Source organism: Cherax quadricarinatus, chromosome 37, assembly GCF_038502225.1.
Source record: "Cherax quadricarinatus isolate ZL_2023a chromosome 37, ASM3850222v1, whole genome shotgun sequence".
Taxonomy (NCBI): domain Eukaryota; kingdom Metazoa; phylum Arthropoda; class Malacostraca; order Decapoda; family Parastacidae; genus Cherax; species Cherax quadricarinatus.
Genome location: NC_091328.1, coordinates 12,133,757 through 12,149,541, shown reverse-complemented (window position 1 = coordinate 12,149,541; position 15,785 = coordinate 12,133,757). Strand labels below are relative to the sequence as shown.

Sequence of the window (15,785 nt, the reverse complement as noted above, 5' to 3'; positions counted from 1 at the left end):
TCAAAATGACCTTACGCCACCCCATACCGTCCTATATTATGCTGCAAGCATTTCGAACTCAAGTATATGTGACATATGCGGGGCAACGTCGTACGTGTCGGCTGTGTGGGTCGTATGACCACATAGCGGCACAGTGTGGTAAGCGTCGTGGGAATCTCCAAATATCGCAACAGCAACAACCGGAAGAAGTCGAGGAAGTTGAGGGACGAGAACAGTCTTATGCTCACCCGTCTCGACAACGGACATCTTGGAGTGAAGAGGTAGAAAAAGCGCAGGAGAATGCTTTGGAGGATGCAAAACAGCGAGAAGAATCACCGTCACTGGACATAAATAAAGTATTGGAAGAGACTCTGCCCACTATGGGGGAAGAGGATGTAGCGGCGTCTTTAGTGAAGGCACTGGATGTTTTGTTAGACGAGTCGATCGTCAACCATGTGGAGGATCCAGGTGCAATTTTGGGATCGGTTGAACATCATGGTGAGGCGACGGATGGAAGCATTGAGTCTAGTGTGTCGCATGGTATGACGGTAAATGTAGCAGAAGTGGAGGTGCATCACGATAGTACTAAAGAAATCCCAATGCAGGTGGAGGGTAGGACGCGAAAGCGAACTGCGACCCCATCAGACTCAGACGACGTGCTTACTCCTGCCCAAAGGCCAGGAAAAAAGTCTTGGGCGGATGTACAGAGGACAGGGAACAGAGAATCCACGAAACAAGGGTTTATCAAGGTGGTTCCCAAAAAAGGGGGGAGGGATAGAGGTGGTGTAAAATGTATAAGTGAAAAGTCTATACCTAGAACGAAAGGAAAACCCCATTAATTGACTTTAAGGTTTTGACAATAAATATTAACGGTTTGAGATCTGAGCGGAAGCGAAAGTGGTTTAATGAATTTTTGGTGCGTCTAGATGTGGATGTGGTATTTATCCAAGAACACAATTACAGAATTGGATATGAGTTAGAAATGGATGGTTATGATGTGTATATGGAATATGCGACGAGGTTAAAAGGAGGCGTCGCCATTCTGGTAAAGGAAAATAGCCCGTTTGTAGTACGCCATAGTGAAAGGGGGGAGGGGAGAGTGATTAGGGTGGATGGTTTATGGGGTAGAGCACACATAAGTTTTGTATGTGTATATGGGCCGGCCGAGGGAGATGTACGACTTAAAACTCATTTTGTACAAGATGTATTAGTATATTATCTACGTAGTTTACCAAATGTAGCGATAATAGGGGGCGACTGGAATTGTGTAATACGACGAAAAGATGTGGAGCCTCGAGGAGCAGGTTGTTGCTTGGGATTCCTGGGAGATTTATTGACGAGTGTGGGTTTAATGGATGTGTGTGGGGGGGGTGGCATGGTGGAGCATACTTTTATTAGACGAGATTATGCGGCGAGATTGGATAGAATGTACGTGTCTAGTGCGGTTACAGTGCGGAGAGTGAATGTGATAAATGTGGTTTTTTCGGATCATAGAGGAGTTGTAATGGATGTAGATATTGAGGGTGTGCCTAGAAGGGGTCCATCTTTTTGGAAATTAAATGTAAAGTTATTGAAGAGGGAGGAAAGTCTTTTGTCTTTTGGGCATATGTGGGAACGCCTTGTGGTTGAAGCACCTAGAGATGTGGATTTGGTTAATTGGTGGGAAACGATAGCCAAAAAGCGAATTAAGGAATATTATATTAGTCAAGGAGTGAGATATAGTCAGTTACAATACGGTTTCCAACGATATTTAGAGGGGCAGTTGCGCGACTGCTATGTACAAGCGAATGCTAATTATCCTGTTATAGAAATTGAAAGAATTAAGGAGCAACTACGAAATTTACAAAACGAAAGGTTTGATGGGGAAAGGCTTAAGGGTGGAATCGAAGAGGTTTTGTGGGGAGATCGGCCGTCGGCGTGTGTGTTGAGGAATCAACACAGACGTCGCAAAGCAATGGAGTTAATGGGGTTGAATGTTCAGGTAGGTATGCAGGGGTATAGAGTGAATCAGGAGTTGACGACGACGGAGGGTATGAGTGGGTATATAGATGCATGGGTTAAATTGAAAACGCAAAGTGTTGGAATAAGTGAAATTGCATTGCAGTCAATCGGTAGGTTTGTGCAGTGTGAGCTGGAGGAGCATGATCGTTTGATGTTGGGAGGGCCGATAACGGAGTGTGAGACTTGGGAGGCTTTATCTGGGGCGCAATTGGGTAAGGCGCCAGGAATTGATGGGTTGCCCAGCGACTTTTATCTTCAAAATTGGAACGTTTTAAAGGGGTTTTTGGTACGTTTATTCAATATAATGAAGCGGGATGGGGTTTTAGGGGAACAACAGAGGTTGGCTGTGGTCGTCCTAGTTCCTAAAGGCGAGCCATTAACGGTTAAAGATTATCGTGCAATCTCGTTATTATGTGGTGACTATAAAATTTTTGGAAGGATCTTGGCTAACAGAATAAAAAAAGTCCTGGGCAGAGTGATTGACAAGGGACAATATGGGGTGCCGGGCAGGTCTATGTATGAAGGTCACGGTATGATTAGAAGTTTTATTGAAGAAAGAGTAAGATTAGGAAAGGGGGGGGTATTGGCTATAGATTGGGAGGCGGCATATGATAGTGTGGAACGGGAGACGTTATGGAAGATCATGAGATGGCAGGGGTTTGGTGCGGAAATTATATCATGGGCCAAATTAATGTATCAGGAGGCAACCTTGCGTGTGCAGGTGAATGGGAGGTTGGGAGATCGAATTCAGATGGGAAGGGGTTTGCGTCAAGGTTGTCCCCTTTCACAAATTTTTTTTGCTTGTTTTCAAGATCCCTTTTATAGAGGGATAAGGGTTTTATTGGAAGCAAAGGGGATGGGTAATGTAAGGGATGGGGGAGCGGGCATTGTTGGATATGTCGACGATACGACGATTTTGGTGAGAGAAAACATGGATTTGATTCGGGTAGAAACGTTAGTGAAAGTTTTTGAAAAAGCTACTGGCATGACGATCAACATGGGGAAAACAAAGTATATGAATCTTGGAAAAGGGTCACGTGAGGACGGAATGGTTGCTGAAAGGTGGAAAAGGGTGGACCAAATAAAGATATGTGGGATCGTTTATGTAAATGATTTCAAGTTAGCACAGCAAATAAATTCCGTGCGTATCGTTGACAGTGTTCTGAAGCGCCTCAGTGGTTTAAGAGCTGCTAATTTAAGTTTGCAACAAAGGGTGATTACAACGAATGTGCTATTATATAGTAAACTATGGCATGTTACGGTAATATTTCCGATACTTCGTTGTGAGTTAAAAAGGCTACAAAAAAGTGTTTTTAGATTCATTTGGGGAACAGGGAGCGAATGGTTAAGTAGAGCGGTTGTCACACTCCCGGTTGGCCGTGGAGGGCTGGGTCTTATAGATGTCGAAAAGAGGATAATAAGTATGTATTTAAAACATAGTTATAAGCGGGAGGGAGGGGTGAAAGGAGACGGTCTTCATAGAATACATCAGGATATGCGACGGTGGTGGGGGGGTAGGGAGTTCATGATAGGTGAGGCAATGTTACGGGTATTTATAAACGTGAGGGATCCTTTACATATTAAATTGAGAAATCTTGATAGGGCAGATGGTAAGGCTTTGGTAGCGGCGGTAGAAGGAGTATATCCGATGTATGATTGGCGTAATATTTGGGGGCGTTTAAACAAATTGCGTTTAAAACCTAAAGTCAGAGAAGTTATGTATAGATTTTTACATGGAATATTGCCGTCAGGAATGGTTTTATTCTATAAGAGAATACGAGAGGATGGGGAATGCAAGGATTGTGGAGGATTGGCGACTATTTATCATACGGTGTATTTTTGCGATTGTATTGAACTTATAAGGGTTTGGATGGGTAAGGTTTTAAGGTTAGTGGGGGGAGGGGGTTTGCAGGTCTTGAGGGTTTTAAGTTTAGATATAACTGGGGTGAATAAAAGGGTTGAGAATGCGATTGGGTATATGATTACGGATTATATATACATGATGTGGGCTATGAGGGAGGCGGACGTGCGTGCAAGAATTAATGCGTTGGCAGCAACTTTTTATAGGACACAGTGTAGGAATAAAGGGGTGTATGGAGGGAGATGGGAGAGAGATTTTAGTGAGGGTTATCGAAATTTCACATTAAGGGATTTATGGGATTTGCAAAATGGGTAAGGGGACACAACGGGCTATTTTCCTAGACTTGGGTGTGAGCATGGAGTGCTGTTTATAAGGATGTATAATTGAGTTTTGATATCTATGGGCAATATGGTTATTGCTGGATTCGCTGCCTGACTACGGTGGAGTGAGGTTGTGCCCAGCACCCCTCTGCTGTTTTTCAGGCGAGCTACCACAGTACATCAACAACCATTGAGTAGTGTGGACGTGCGCTGCTCATTTTGGGATATCAAAATGGCTGAACATACAGTACGGAGAGTAAATACTATCTGCATAGAGCTGGTTCGTGGTACGTTAAGTGGAGATACGATGAACGTACTTCTCCCTAACATCATCAGGGACACATATGGTATCCCCAACGAGGAATTATATGGCGTCGCTCTTAATGGTTTGTCAAGAATCTTCGTGAAATTTCTGAGAGCCGGCTTCTACACAAGAATTGTCGAGCAGTACCAGGAACAACGCATGAGTGTGAATTCAGCGATGGATGTTGTGTTACATGATGTTTCTAAGTACTACACATGGGTGAAGGTACGGAATGTACCCTTCGAGGCTACGGCGTATGGACTACAGGAGTTTTTTCGCAGTTATGGGACAGTGCATTCTGCAACCATGGGGGTATGGAGGGATGGTCCGTATGAAGGAATGCCAGAAGGTTCTTACACCCTTAAAATGTCTTTAACAAGGCCTATACCATCCTATGTAACGATGACCGGTTGTAGAACACAGGTTTATGTGTACTATGCGGGTCAGAGAAAAACATGTCGTCTGTGCAGCTCTTATGAGCACATGGCAGCCCAGTGTCCTAGGAGGCAGGCTCCTCGAATTCTGGAAACGCCGATTGTGATTCAACAGTCGTGTGATTTGGTGCCTGGCTCTGTTGCCTCTGGAGGCCGGAGGCCTGATCTCTGGAGCAAGGAGGTCGACCGGGAGGTGGCGGAGGAGGAGACATGTGTCACTATCCCAGGGGAGTCGGGGGAGTCGAAGGTGTTATCTGAGGAGTCTTTAGTCCAGGAAGCTTCGACTCAGGAGGGTTTACTGGCAGATGTCATCAAGGATTTTTTGGATGGGGATGAGCCCGGTGTAGAAGGTGTCCTCAGTTTATGTGAAGTTGGAGAGCTGGAGGGACAACAAATTGTGGAGAAAGACTTGAGTAAGAAAAGGCTGGAGTGTGTGGTGGCCGTGGAGGTACACCAGGAGGATTCGTCTGAGGGTGAGATGTGTGTAAGTGGAAGTTCTAGAAAAAGAACTGCGGCATCAGAGATAGACGAGGTTATTACCCCGGGGCAGAGGCCGGGGAAGAAGTCATGGGCAGCGGTTGTGGAGCCGATGCCACATAGTGCTAGAGGTGCGCCTGAGTTGCACAGTGGGAGAGGGAGGGGGGAGGCGACTGCACAGGATAACTCGAGTGGTAAGGGAATACGTAATGTGAAAAGTGCAGTGAGTAAATCCCAGCGGCATAGGGGAAAGCCGCCACTTCTATAATTTTCAGAAGTGTCACGCTTAATGTCAATGGACTTAAGACTGAGGTTAAGAAAGTTTGGTTGGAGTGGTTTTTACGGCGGTTTGATGTAGATATTTGCTTTTTGCAAGAGCATAATCATAGGGCTGGTTGTGTGTTGCGGTTAAAAGGATATCGGATGTATGTTACCAGTGGTTTGCAATTGAAAGGTGGAGTAGCAGTGGCGATAAAGGAGACCAGCCCCTTGCGTGTCATCGGCTGGGAAGAGGGGGGGGGTGGGAGGGTCGTGAGGGTGGATGGTGTCTGGGGTGAGAGTCGAGCTAGTTTTGTAGGAGTTTACATGCCAGCAACTAGCAATACCAGGGTAAAAGTAGATTTTGTCAGAGAGGTATTGCTGTATCACTTGAGAGGTTTGCCTGCTATAACAGTAATAGGTGGTGATTGGAATTGTGTGATTAGGAGTGGTGATGTCGAACCGAGAGGGGCGGGTTGTGTGCTGAGTGTGCTGAGGGATGTATTGCGAGATATTGGGGTTGTTGATGTGGTGGGGAGGGGGGGATACCTAGTGGAGCACACGTTCGTCCGTAGGGGATATGAAGCGCGATTGGACAGAATTTATATTAAACAGGGTATAGATGTTGTGAGGGTGCAAACCTTCGATGTGGGGTTTTCGGATCACAGGGCGGTAATAGCAGATTTGATGTGGGATGGAGTGGTGCGTATTTATTCTGGGTACTGGAAATTAAATGTAAGGCTTCTTAAGGAGGAGGAGGAGGGGCCTTTTTTCAGTGATTGGTGGTTGCCTTTTTGGGAGGCTAGGGACAGGGAGATAGATCTGTTAGATTGGTGGGAAATGCAGGCAAAACCGGGAATAGCGAATTTTTTTAAGGTTAGGGGACGGGAAGAGGCGAGGTGGCGTTTTGGGTTGCAAAATTATCTGGAGGGACAGTTGCAAGATTGTTATGTTGGGGGAGGTGGTAGGAGGGATGACATGGACAGTCTGCGGAGCAGGATCGCTGAATTACACAATGATAGGTTTGATGCAATTAGGGTTAGGGCGGGGTTAGAGGATGTATTGTGGGGTGATAAGCCGTCTGGGTTTGTTTTACGTAAATTTAGGGATCGACAGAGTGTAACCACCATTCTACAATTGGAGACAAGCCCTGGGGTGGGAGGGTATCCAGTGGGTCGAGTCCTATCCAATACTGAAAGTATGAGTCTCTATGCTGATAGTTGGTTTAGGGAGAAATGGAGTTGGAGGGAGGGGGGTTCCTGGGAGGGTATTTTTGAAGGGGGGTTCCATAGCATTTTAAGTGAGCAGGATAGAGTGGGGTTGGAGGTTGGTATAAGTGAGGTTGAGGTGGAAGAGGCAGTTTTCGGGATGAGTACCGGGAAAACACCAGGGATAGACGGTATACCAAATGATTTTTATAGAGCACATTGGGGGTGTATTAGACAGTGCTTTGTTAGGCTATTGGATCATATGTTAACTAGTGGGAAGTTGGGCACATCGCAAAGTACGGGTGTCATAGTTTTGGTGCCAAAGAAGAGGGGGGGTAGAGAGTTGAGTGCTTACCGAGCAATATCTTTGATGTGTGCAGATTACAAGGTTTTTGCGAAAATTTTGGGTAATAGACTGAAGAAGGTCATGGGGTCGGTGATACATGGGGGACAATTTGGTATCCCGGGGAGGAGTATGCGGGTAGGTCATGGACGTATTCGGGATTTCCTTGAGGGTAGTAGTAAGGGAGGTATTCTAGGTCTGGATTGGGAGAAAGCTTATGATTATGTGGATAGGGACTTTTTGTTTGAGAGTATGGTGAGAATGGGTTTTGGAGGGAGGGTGGTTGGATGGGTGAGGACATTGTATGAGAATGCATCGATGAGAGTACAGGTAAATGGTAGGTTGGGTAGTTCAGTAAGCATGGGGAGGGGTTTAAGGCAGGGGTGTCCACTCTCCCAAATACTCTTTGCATGTATGCAGAATCCTTTCTATGTTCTGGTTGATGGTGGGATGGGAAGGATGGGGGAGAGAGGTGGATTTTGTGGGAATATTGTTGGTTATGTAGATGATACAACTGTTTTACTTAATGAGATAGAAGATTTAAGTAAAGTGGGAAGGGTAATTGAGATTTTTGGGAATGCTACTGGGATGAGAGTTAATAAGCAGAAATCACGGTTGTTGGAGGTAGGCAATTGGGTAGGAGGGACCTTGGGGGAGGAGTTTGGCTGGATAACTGTAGATAGGCTAAAGATTTGTGGGATTTTGTATTTAGCAGATGTACAGGAGAGCAGGAGGGTTAATTCAGAAATGGTAATGGACAGAGCTTTGAGTAGGCTCAGGAGTCTAAGGGCCGGGGATGTAACCTTGCATCAAAGGGTTGTGGTGGTAAATACGCTGATTTATAGTAAGGTGTGGGGAGTGGCGGAAATTTACCCCTTAAGAAGTCAGGATATTATGGAATTACAAAGAAGAGCCTTAAGGTATGTGTGGGGTTTTGGGAGGGCGTGGTTGGGTAAAGATGTGGTAATGACTGCGGTAAGACAGGGAGGATTGGGTTTGATGGCATTAGGGTCTAGGGTGAAGGCGCTATATGTGAAGCAGAGGTATATTCGGGCAGCGGGGGAAAGGGGTCTTCGGGTGGGGGAGGTGATGGGGGATATCCGCAAATGGTGGGGTGGCAGGGACTTAGTGGAGTGTGAAGATATGTTGCGGTTTATGTTAAAGGTACGCAATGTTAAAAAACTCAAGGTAAAACGGTTAGTGGGTGTGGGTCGTCGTCAGGAATCAATGCAAGGGATGGCAGTGTATCCCACATATGATTGGAGAGTGATATGGGTGGAATTTAGTAAATTAAGAATACCGGCAAGAGCGAGGGAATTAGTTTATAGATTTCTTATGGGGACGTTAGCATCGAAAGAGGTGCTAAGACGAATGGGTTTTGTGAGAGATCCATCATGCGGGTTTTGTGGGGAAGTTGAAACGGCTTTTCATGTAGTATATTTTTGTTCTGCTTTGGAGGTGGTAAGATTGTGGTTGAAGAGGGTTTTCTTTTTATTGGGGGGGCGGGGACAGATATCAACCCTCAGGGCTTTAATGTTAGATATGGGAGGGGTACCCAAAGAGGTGGGGAGGGCTATCAGATACGTAATAGTTGATTACTTGCATGTTTCTTGGGGGATGAGGGAGGTGGAGGGAAACATTAGGATAAAAGCGTTGGCGGCGTGTTTTTATAGGACAGCATGTAGGAACAAACAATTATATGGGGGAAGGTGGGTAATTAGTTTTCCGGAGGGATATCGTGAGCTTACTGTTGAACGTCTACTCCGTTTGGTGACGGGGTGAGAGGCAAGGGGTTGGTCTCTTCAGTGGTGTGTCCTCTTGGAGTGATTGGAAGCCTGATGAGGAAGGTTGATTTGTTTGCAAGGTGGTAGATGTGGGTAAAGTTTTTTTTTTGCAGGGAGCCGTCGGGGGCTCCGGGGTATGTAGACCTTTATGAATTTTGTAAAATCACAGAGTCAAAAGTAGTATGTGATTTTCTGTTTTTTCTCTTATTGTTATAAGAATCATTTTATATAGGGGGTTTATATTTATATGTATATTGTGAGGATATGTTTTATACATTCGAATCTGATGTTAGATTTATCCTTGTCATATGTCTCTTTTTTATCGTATTGAATGGGTACAAAATGACCTATGTACCAAAATATAAAAGTATTTGATGGGGTTTATATATACCCTTCATTTGACTGGAAGGTCATATTATATATTGAGTGTTAATCGGTAACATTAATTTTGTGTGTGTGTAGGTGTGTTTGTGGGAACCAATGTCTTAGGTATAGTTCTATCATTGAATGTAATATTTTTTTAGTTTATTTGGTGAAAAGTCATTTAGTGCTTTATTTCTATGTATGATCCAGTTTGTTCTGTACGAACAAATGCACATACACGTATGTGTGTATAAGCATGCGTATATGTATACATATATATATATATATATATATATATATATATATATATATATATATATATATATATATGTATATATATATATATATATATGTATTTATATGTGTATATATATATATATATATATATATATATATATATATATATATGTATATATGTATATATATGTGTACACATATATATGATTGTAGGACTCATTCCTACATGTTTTATAATGACTCCGACTGTTTGTTTGGAAGTCGGTTGGTTGGGTTATTTTAGAATTTGTTATATCAATGTGTTACAATGTTTTTTGTGTACCTGACATTGTCTGCCACTTCTGTTTTGGATGTTATGTATTTAGTTTGTCTAGTTTTTTTTTTAGTGATAAGTCTTTTTTGTTTGTTTGTTTGTTCTAGTATAATCCAGTCTGTGCTGTAAGAACATATGTGCACATACATGTATGTGTATATGTGCATGTGTATGTATGTACATATATACATGATTATAGGACTTATTCCTACATGTTTTATGACTCCGACGTTCTGTTTTGTAGTCGGTATGTTTTTTTTTTTTTTCCCGTAAACGGGTTGGGTTTCTTACGGTAGAATTTCGTTATATCAATATGTTAAAATGGTTTTTTTTTTTTGTTTATTGTGTGTGTACTGACATTGTCTGTCACGGTTTTGGATTTGCTAATTGTCGGCTTGTATCATGTGTATGTTGTTTTTAAATAAAATATAAAAAAAAAAAAATATGGTTATTGCCCCGAGGGTTTCAGGAACTAAAAAGTTATCATTTAGAAATGTGTTGTACTACGATTGCATATTATCATTTATCATGCATAAATCATTTCAAGGACTTTATGATGAAAATTTTCAATGACTCAAATATGTTATAGGTGTCTTTAATGATTTTGATTCAAGTGTAATGTTTATAAAAAAAAAAAAAGTTTTTCCTAGCATAAGCTACTGGTTCTTATTTTGTTATATTTTATGCTGTGTTACAGTGTGCTTTTCAGTAATATTATATTACATGTAACTACTTGCATCATTTTTTCTTAGTTCCGCTGAGATGTAAAATTTCACATCGTAGTTTTGTTTTGTTATATTGGATGTTTTTATTGTGACTTTTAGTATTATCCCGTTTCCTTCTTTGTATCCTAAATACCTATGTATGTTAAGATCTTGTGATAATCGCCTAAATTAATGTTTGAGTATCGTGGTGCTCTGTTAAGCACCTGAGATCTTAGATTTAGTCTCTCATACGTGTGTGTTGACAGGCAGAAACCTCACCTATGTGTGCTTGTGTATGTGTGTCATTGTGCGTGTTTAATTTTTTTTTATATCTCTTCTTTTATTGTACAATCTTTATAATTTCCAGTGTTTGATGTTTTGTATAAGTAACCTTGTTAGAGATGTTCTTTAACAAATAAAACAATATCACTGTAATGTATAGTGTTGAGTGTGAGTGTATATTCACTGTAATATACGGTGTGTTGTGTGTGAGAGTGTATTACCATTGTAATATACAGTGTGTTGGGTGTGTGTGTATTACCACTGTGCAGTATGGTATCAATATTACCACTGTGCAGTATGGTATCAATATTACCACTGTGCAGTATGGTATCAATATTACCACTGTACAGTATGGTATCAATATTAGGTTTCGGGTTAAGTGAAATTCTAGTGCAGTAAGCTTTTGTCGTGTATCTTTTAATATATTTCTGCTATTTGTATCGCACTGTTTTAAATAAAATATAAAAAAAAAAAAAAATTTACATTTAGTTTGATCATCATCTGTGTGTCTCCCAAACTGCCAGAAGTACTTGTAACCAAGCCTAAGCCTGGCCACTACAACAGTCTGTTAACACTGCAAGTTGCTCCATAAACATACTTATCTATTTTCATGTTATCATAGTGGGTTATAGATCTACTCAGACTTCTAACTGCATTCCTATAACAATCATTTTCATTATTTAATTCTCTCTTAATATTATTCCTAATGCTAGACACAGATATACCAAAGTTATATTCTACATTCTCCTTCTGGGTACTCTTCTTGGCTTTTCCATCCCGTGTGAAGCACAGGTGAATTTTGTCATTATTCTCCCGTTTAAGTTTTCTTATTCTGAACAAGAGGTTCTGACGTTTTCTTGTCAGGCACTCATTGATGTATACTTCTTTTTTAACTGTAATTGATGAACTAATTAGATTTTTTCCTGGCATGTGTGAAATCTAAGCATAACACTTCTACCTTGGTTCCCTAGTAAGCGCGTTTCCTTTTTTTCATTCACTGGCACAATAACATTTAGTTGGTCTTTTGTGATCTGAATAATAATATCTTTACAGTTGGTTTGGTTTATTTCACTTGTAAAGAGTGAACTGCTAATTATTACCGAGTTTAGTTTAATATGTTTATTATGCACCCCATACCCATCCTGTGGGCGGTAGTCAAAAGATTACAGAGGTACATAATGGGTCCAGGGACTGGGCCTCAAAGTTTTGATAGCTGAGCAAGCTACAGAGGCAATGAACTCACAATTTACAAAGGTAATGAACTCACAATTTACAAAGGTAATGAACTCCAGGTAGGTCTAGTCACAATCATTACAAGTTACAAAGGTATTTACAGATTACAGAGGTACACAATGGGTCCAGGGACCGGGCTCCAAAGTTTTGATGGCTGAACTAGGTACAAGGTAATGAACTCACAAGTTACAAAGGTAATGAACTCACAAGTTACAAAGGTAATGAATACTGTAAGAATGGTTACTTACGTTTATACATGGCTGCAATCATGAACAAATTTTAGAGTAATGAGCAATTCACACTTCCACACCCGGTCACAACTGTAGTGAGTTATTGGTGCAAATGTTGATTGCTGAGTCTCTCTCTCTCTCTCACACACACACACACACACACACACACACATACAAATTCATACACACACACACATAAACACACACACACACACACACACACAAACTCATACACACACGCACACACACTCATACTCACACACACTCATACACACACTCACACTCATACACACACACACTCATACTCACACACACACACACACACACACACACACACACACACACACACACACACACACACACACACATGCACACATGTGGTAATGCTTTATTTACAGCTAGCAAAGTCAGGGTATTTCTCCAGAATGGTCTGTAATATACCACTGTGGATAAAATACTTAGCCATTTCTTGAACACTTCTGAGTGAGTTGTTTCTAAATTCATTAATTTTATCGCACTCCAGTACATAATGACGCAGGGTGTGACAATAATCCATCTGGCAAAGTTTACATTTCGTTTGGTCTACATCTGGTGGTGGTGATTTAACCTGCCAAAGATACTTGTAACCCAGCCGGAGCCGGGCGGTAGTGACATCCAAGAGTCTGCTTATTTTGTTGGATGCACCATAGACATGTGGCTCCTCCTGCATGATAGAATGATGATAGATGGACTCATACACACACACACATAAACACACACACACACACACACACACAAACTCATACACACACGCACACACACTCATACTCACACACACTCATACACACACTCACACTCATACACACACACACTCATACTCACACACACACACACACACACACACACACACACACACACACACACACACACACACACACACATGCACACATGTGGTAATGCTTTATTTACAGCTAGCAAAGTCAGGGTATTTCTCCAGAATGGTCTGTAATATACCACTGTGGATAAAATACTTAGCCATTTCTTGAACACTTCTGAGTGAGTTGTTTCTAAATTCATTAATTTTATCGCACTCCAGTACATAATGACGCAGGGTGTGACAATAATCCATCTGGCAAAGTTTACATTTCGTTTGGTCTACATCTGGTGGTGGTGATTTAACCTGCCAAAGATACTTGTAACCCAGCCGGAGCCGGGCGGTAGTGACATCCAAGAGTCTGCTTATTTTGTTGGATGCACCATAGACATGTGGCTCCTCCTGCATGATAGAATGATGATAGATGGACTCACTGGTGTCAATCTCCCTGAGCCTTAAGCCTTGAAGCCAAACATGAGGCCTTAAGCTGTATTGATAACTTAGTCACACAGCACACACTCTCGCAAATTATTTACGTTGATGGTTCTGTTCACCAATCCACTGGTGCAGCTGGTAGTGCTGCTGTTGTCGTACAGAGTGATGGCTCTCTTAAAGAAATTGGAGCACGCATCAATAATTGGGCCTCTACCCTTCAGACAGAACTGTTTGCCATACTCCTTGCACTGAAATGCATCTATGTATCAAAGATTGACAGTTTAATTGTAACTGATTCTCTGTCATCCATAAATGCTCTCAACTCATTAAGCATAAATTGTGGCATGCTTGTGTCAGAAGCCAGACACAGGTATGGTAGGATTGTGGACAGTGGAGTCAGAGTGCACATGCTGTGGATTCCATCTCACATTGGTCTTCAGATGCATGATAGAACTGATAAATTGGCTAAGCTGTATGCTTTCAAAGAGGGAGTAGATTACAATCTTGGCTTGTCAGGTAGTAGTTTGAGAACAATAATACGAAAAGAACTTCAGCTGAATTTTATTACCGAGTCAGATAACTTTTCTTGCTCGGTTTTATCATCTAACAATAATAATAATAATAATAATAATAATAATAAAGTAATAATATCTTTATTTACTACAAGTACATGTACAAGGTATACAGTCCTAGTTGACATCAGTGACATACTACTATATAGAAAGCCCCTTGTAGAGCTAAGCATTTTGGGCAAATTAGGTCAGTTTTGTCCCAGGATGCGACCCACACCAGTCGACTAACACCCAGGTACCCATTTTACTGATGGGTGAACATAGACAACCGGTGTAAGGAAACACGTCCGATGTTTCCACCCTTTCGTCAATTGTGTTTACAGTTATTTGTTCCGTATTCCTGGCTATGACTGTTTGTAGGGTCTTGCCAAAGTCAGTTATTCCAGATGTTATGTTTTGTTCAAGGCCGAGAATCTTGCTCTCAAGGTGAGCTGTCATAGTGTCATGTTGAGCTAGTGTTGAACGAAGATTCATATTATCACTAGTTAAGGTGATGATGTATAACTTAAGAGTTTCACGATCGCTTTTCATACCTGAGAGATTATCTGGCGTGCTGAATCCTGTGAAGGAAGGGGAGTTTGAGAGAGAGTCAACCATGTTTGCTGTTGTTACGTCGCCGTGGGCGTTAGTGAGGGTAGCGGATGGTACACCAGCATCCTGCTCGGTAGATAAGTTCAGTAATAATAATAATAATAGTTTATAACAATCATAATAATAATAGTTTATAATAATAATAATAATAGTTTGCTTAGTGCTTTCTTGTTGTTCTTGTTTCTTGTGATTTGATCTCATAGTAATACTGGAGTAGTTGTTGGTGAAGTGAAGCTGGAGAGTACTTTATTTGCATAGAGCTTGGGTAAGTGCTCGTCTGGCAGCGGGACGGTGCATTGGGTTTGTAGATAGATTTCCTTCGGATTTTTAACCCTGGAGGGTTAGCCACCCAGGATAACCCAAGAAAGTCAGTGCGTCATCGAGGACTGACTGTCTTATTTCCATTGTGGTCCTTAATCTTGTCCCCCAGGATGCCACCCACACCAGTCGACTAACACCCAGGTACCTGAACATTAAAATGGTATAAAATACCGACAGGTTGTTAGGTAAGACACATATGCAACAGGTATCTTTATTTCGAAACGTTTCGCCTACACAGTAGGCTTCTTCAGTCGAGTACAGAAAAGTTGATAGAAGCAGAAGAGACTTGAAGACGATGTAATCAGTCCATCACCCTTAAAGTTTTGAGGTGGTCAGTCCCTCAGTCTGGAGAAGAGCATTGTTCCGTAGTCTGAAACAATATTGTTTCAGAGTATGGAACAATGCTCTTCTCCAGACTGAGGGACCAGGAGCTAAGACTCGACCCCTGCAACCACAAATAGGTGAGTATACACACACACACACACACACACACACACACACACACACACACGAGTGAGTAGGTCACAAGAATTATGACAATATAAAAAAAAAAAATATGAAGAATAAACTTTAATAGATTTCACTCTGAAAATTAATTATCAATCTGCTGGAATACAATGAAAATTAGAAGGCAATGAATATATATCAGAAACCAATAAACATTCTATTGCCCCAGTAACAG

The 15,785-nt window shown here is 41.7% G+C and overlaps 1 protein-coding gene across 1 annotated transcript in view; it reads right to left on the bottom strand.

Moving 5' to 3' along the window:
- Window positions 1-14,807, bottom strand: part of LOC128704097 (uncharacterized) — a 73,181-nt gene extending 58,374 nt beyond the window's left edge. The window contains exon 1 of the mRNA XM_070091896.1: window positions 14,725-14,807. Coding sequence (XP_069947997.1) covers window positions 14,725-14,788 — 64 coding nt within the window. The 5' untranslated portion in view covers window positions 14,789-14,807. The remainder of the gene's footprint in view (window positions 1-14,724) is intronic.
- Window positions 14,808-15,785: the final 978 nt, after the last annotated feature.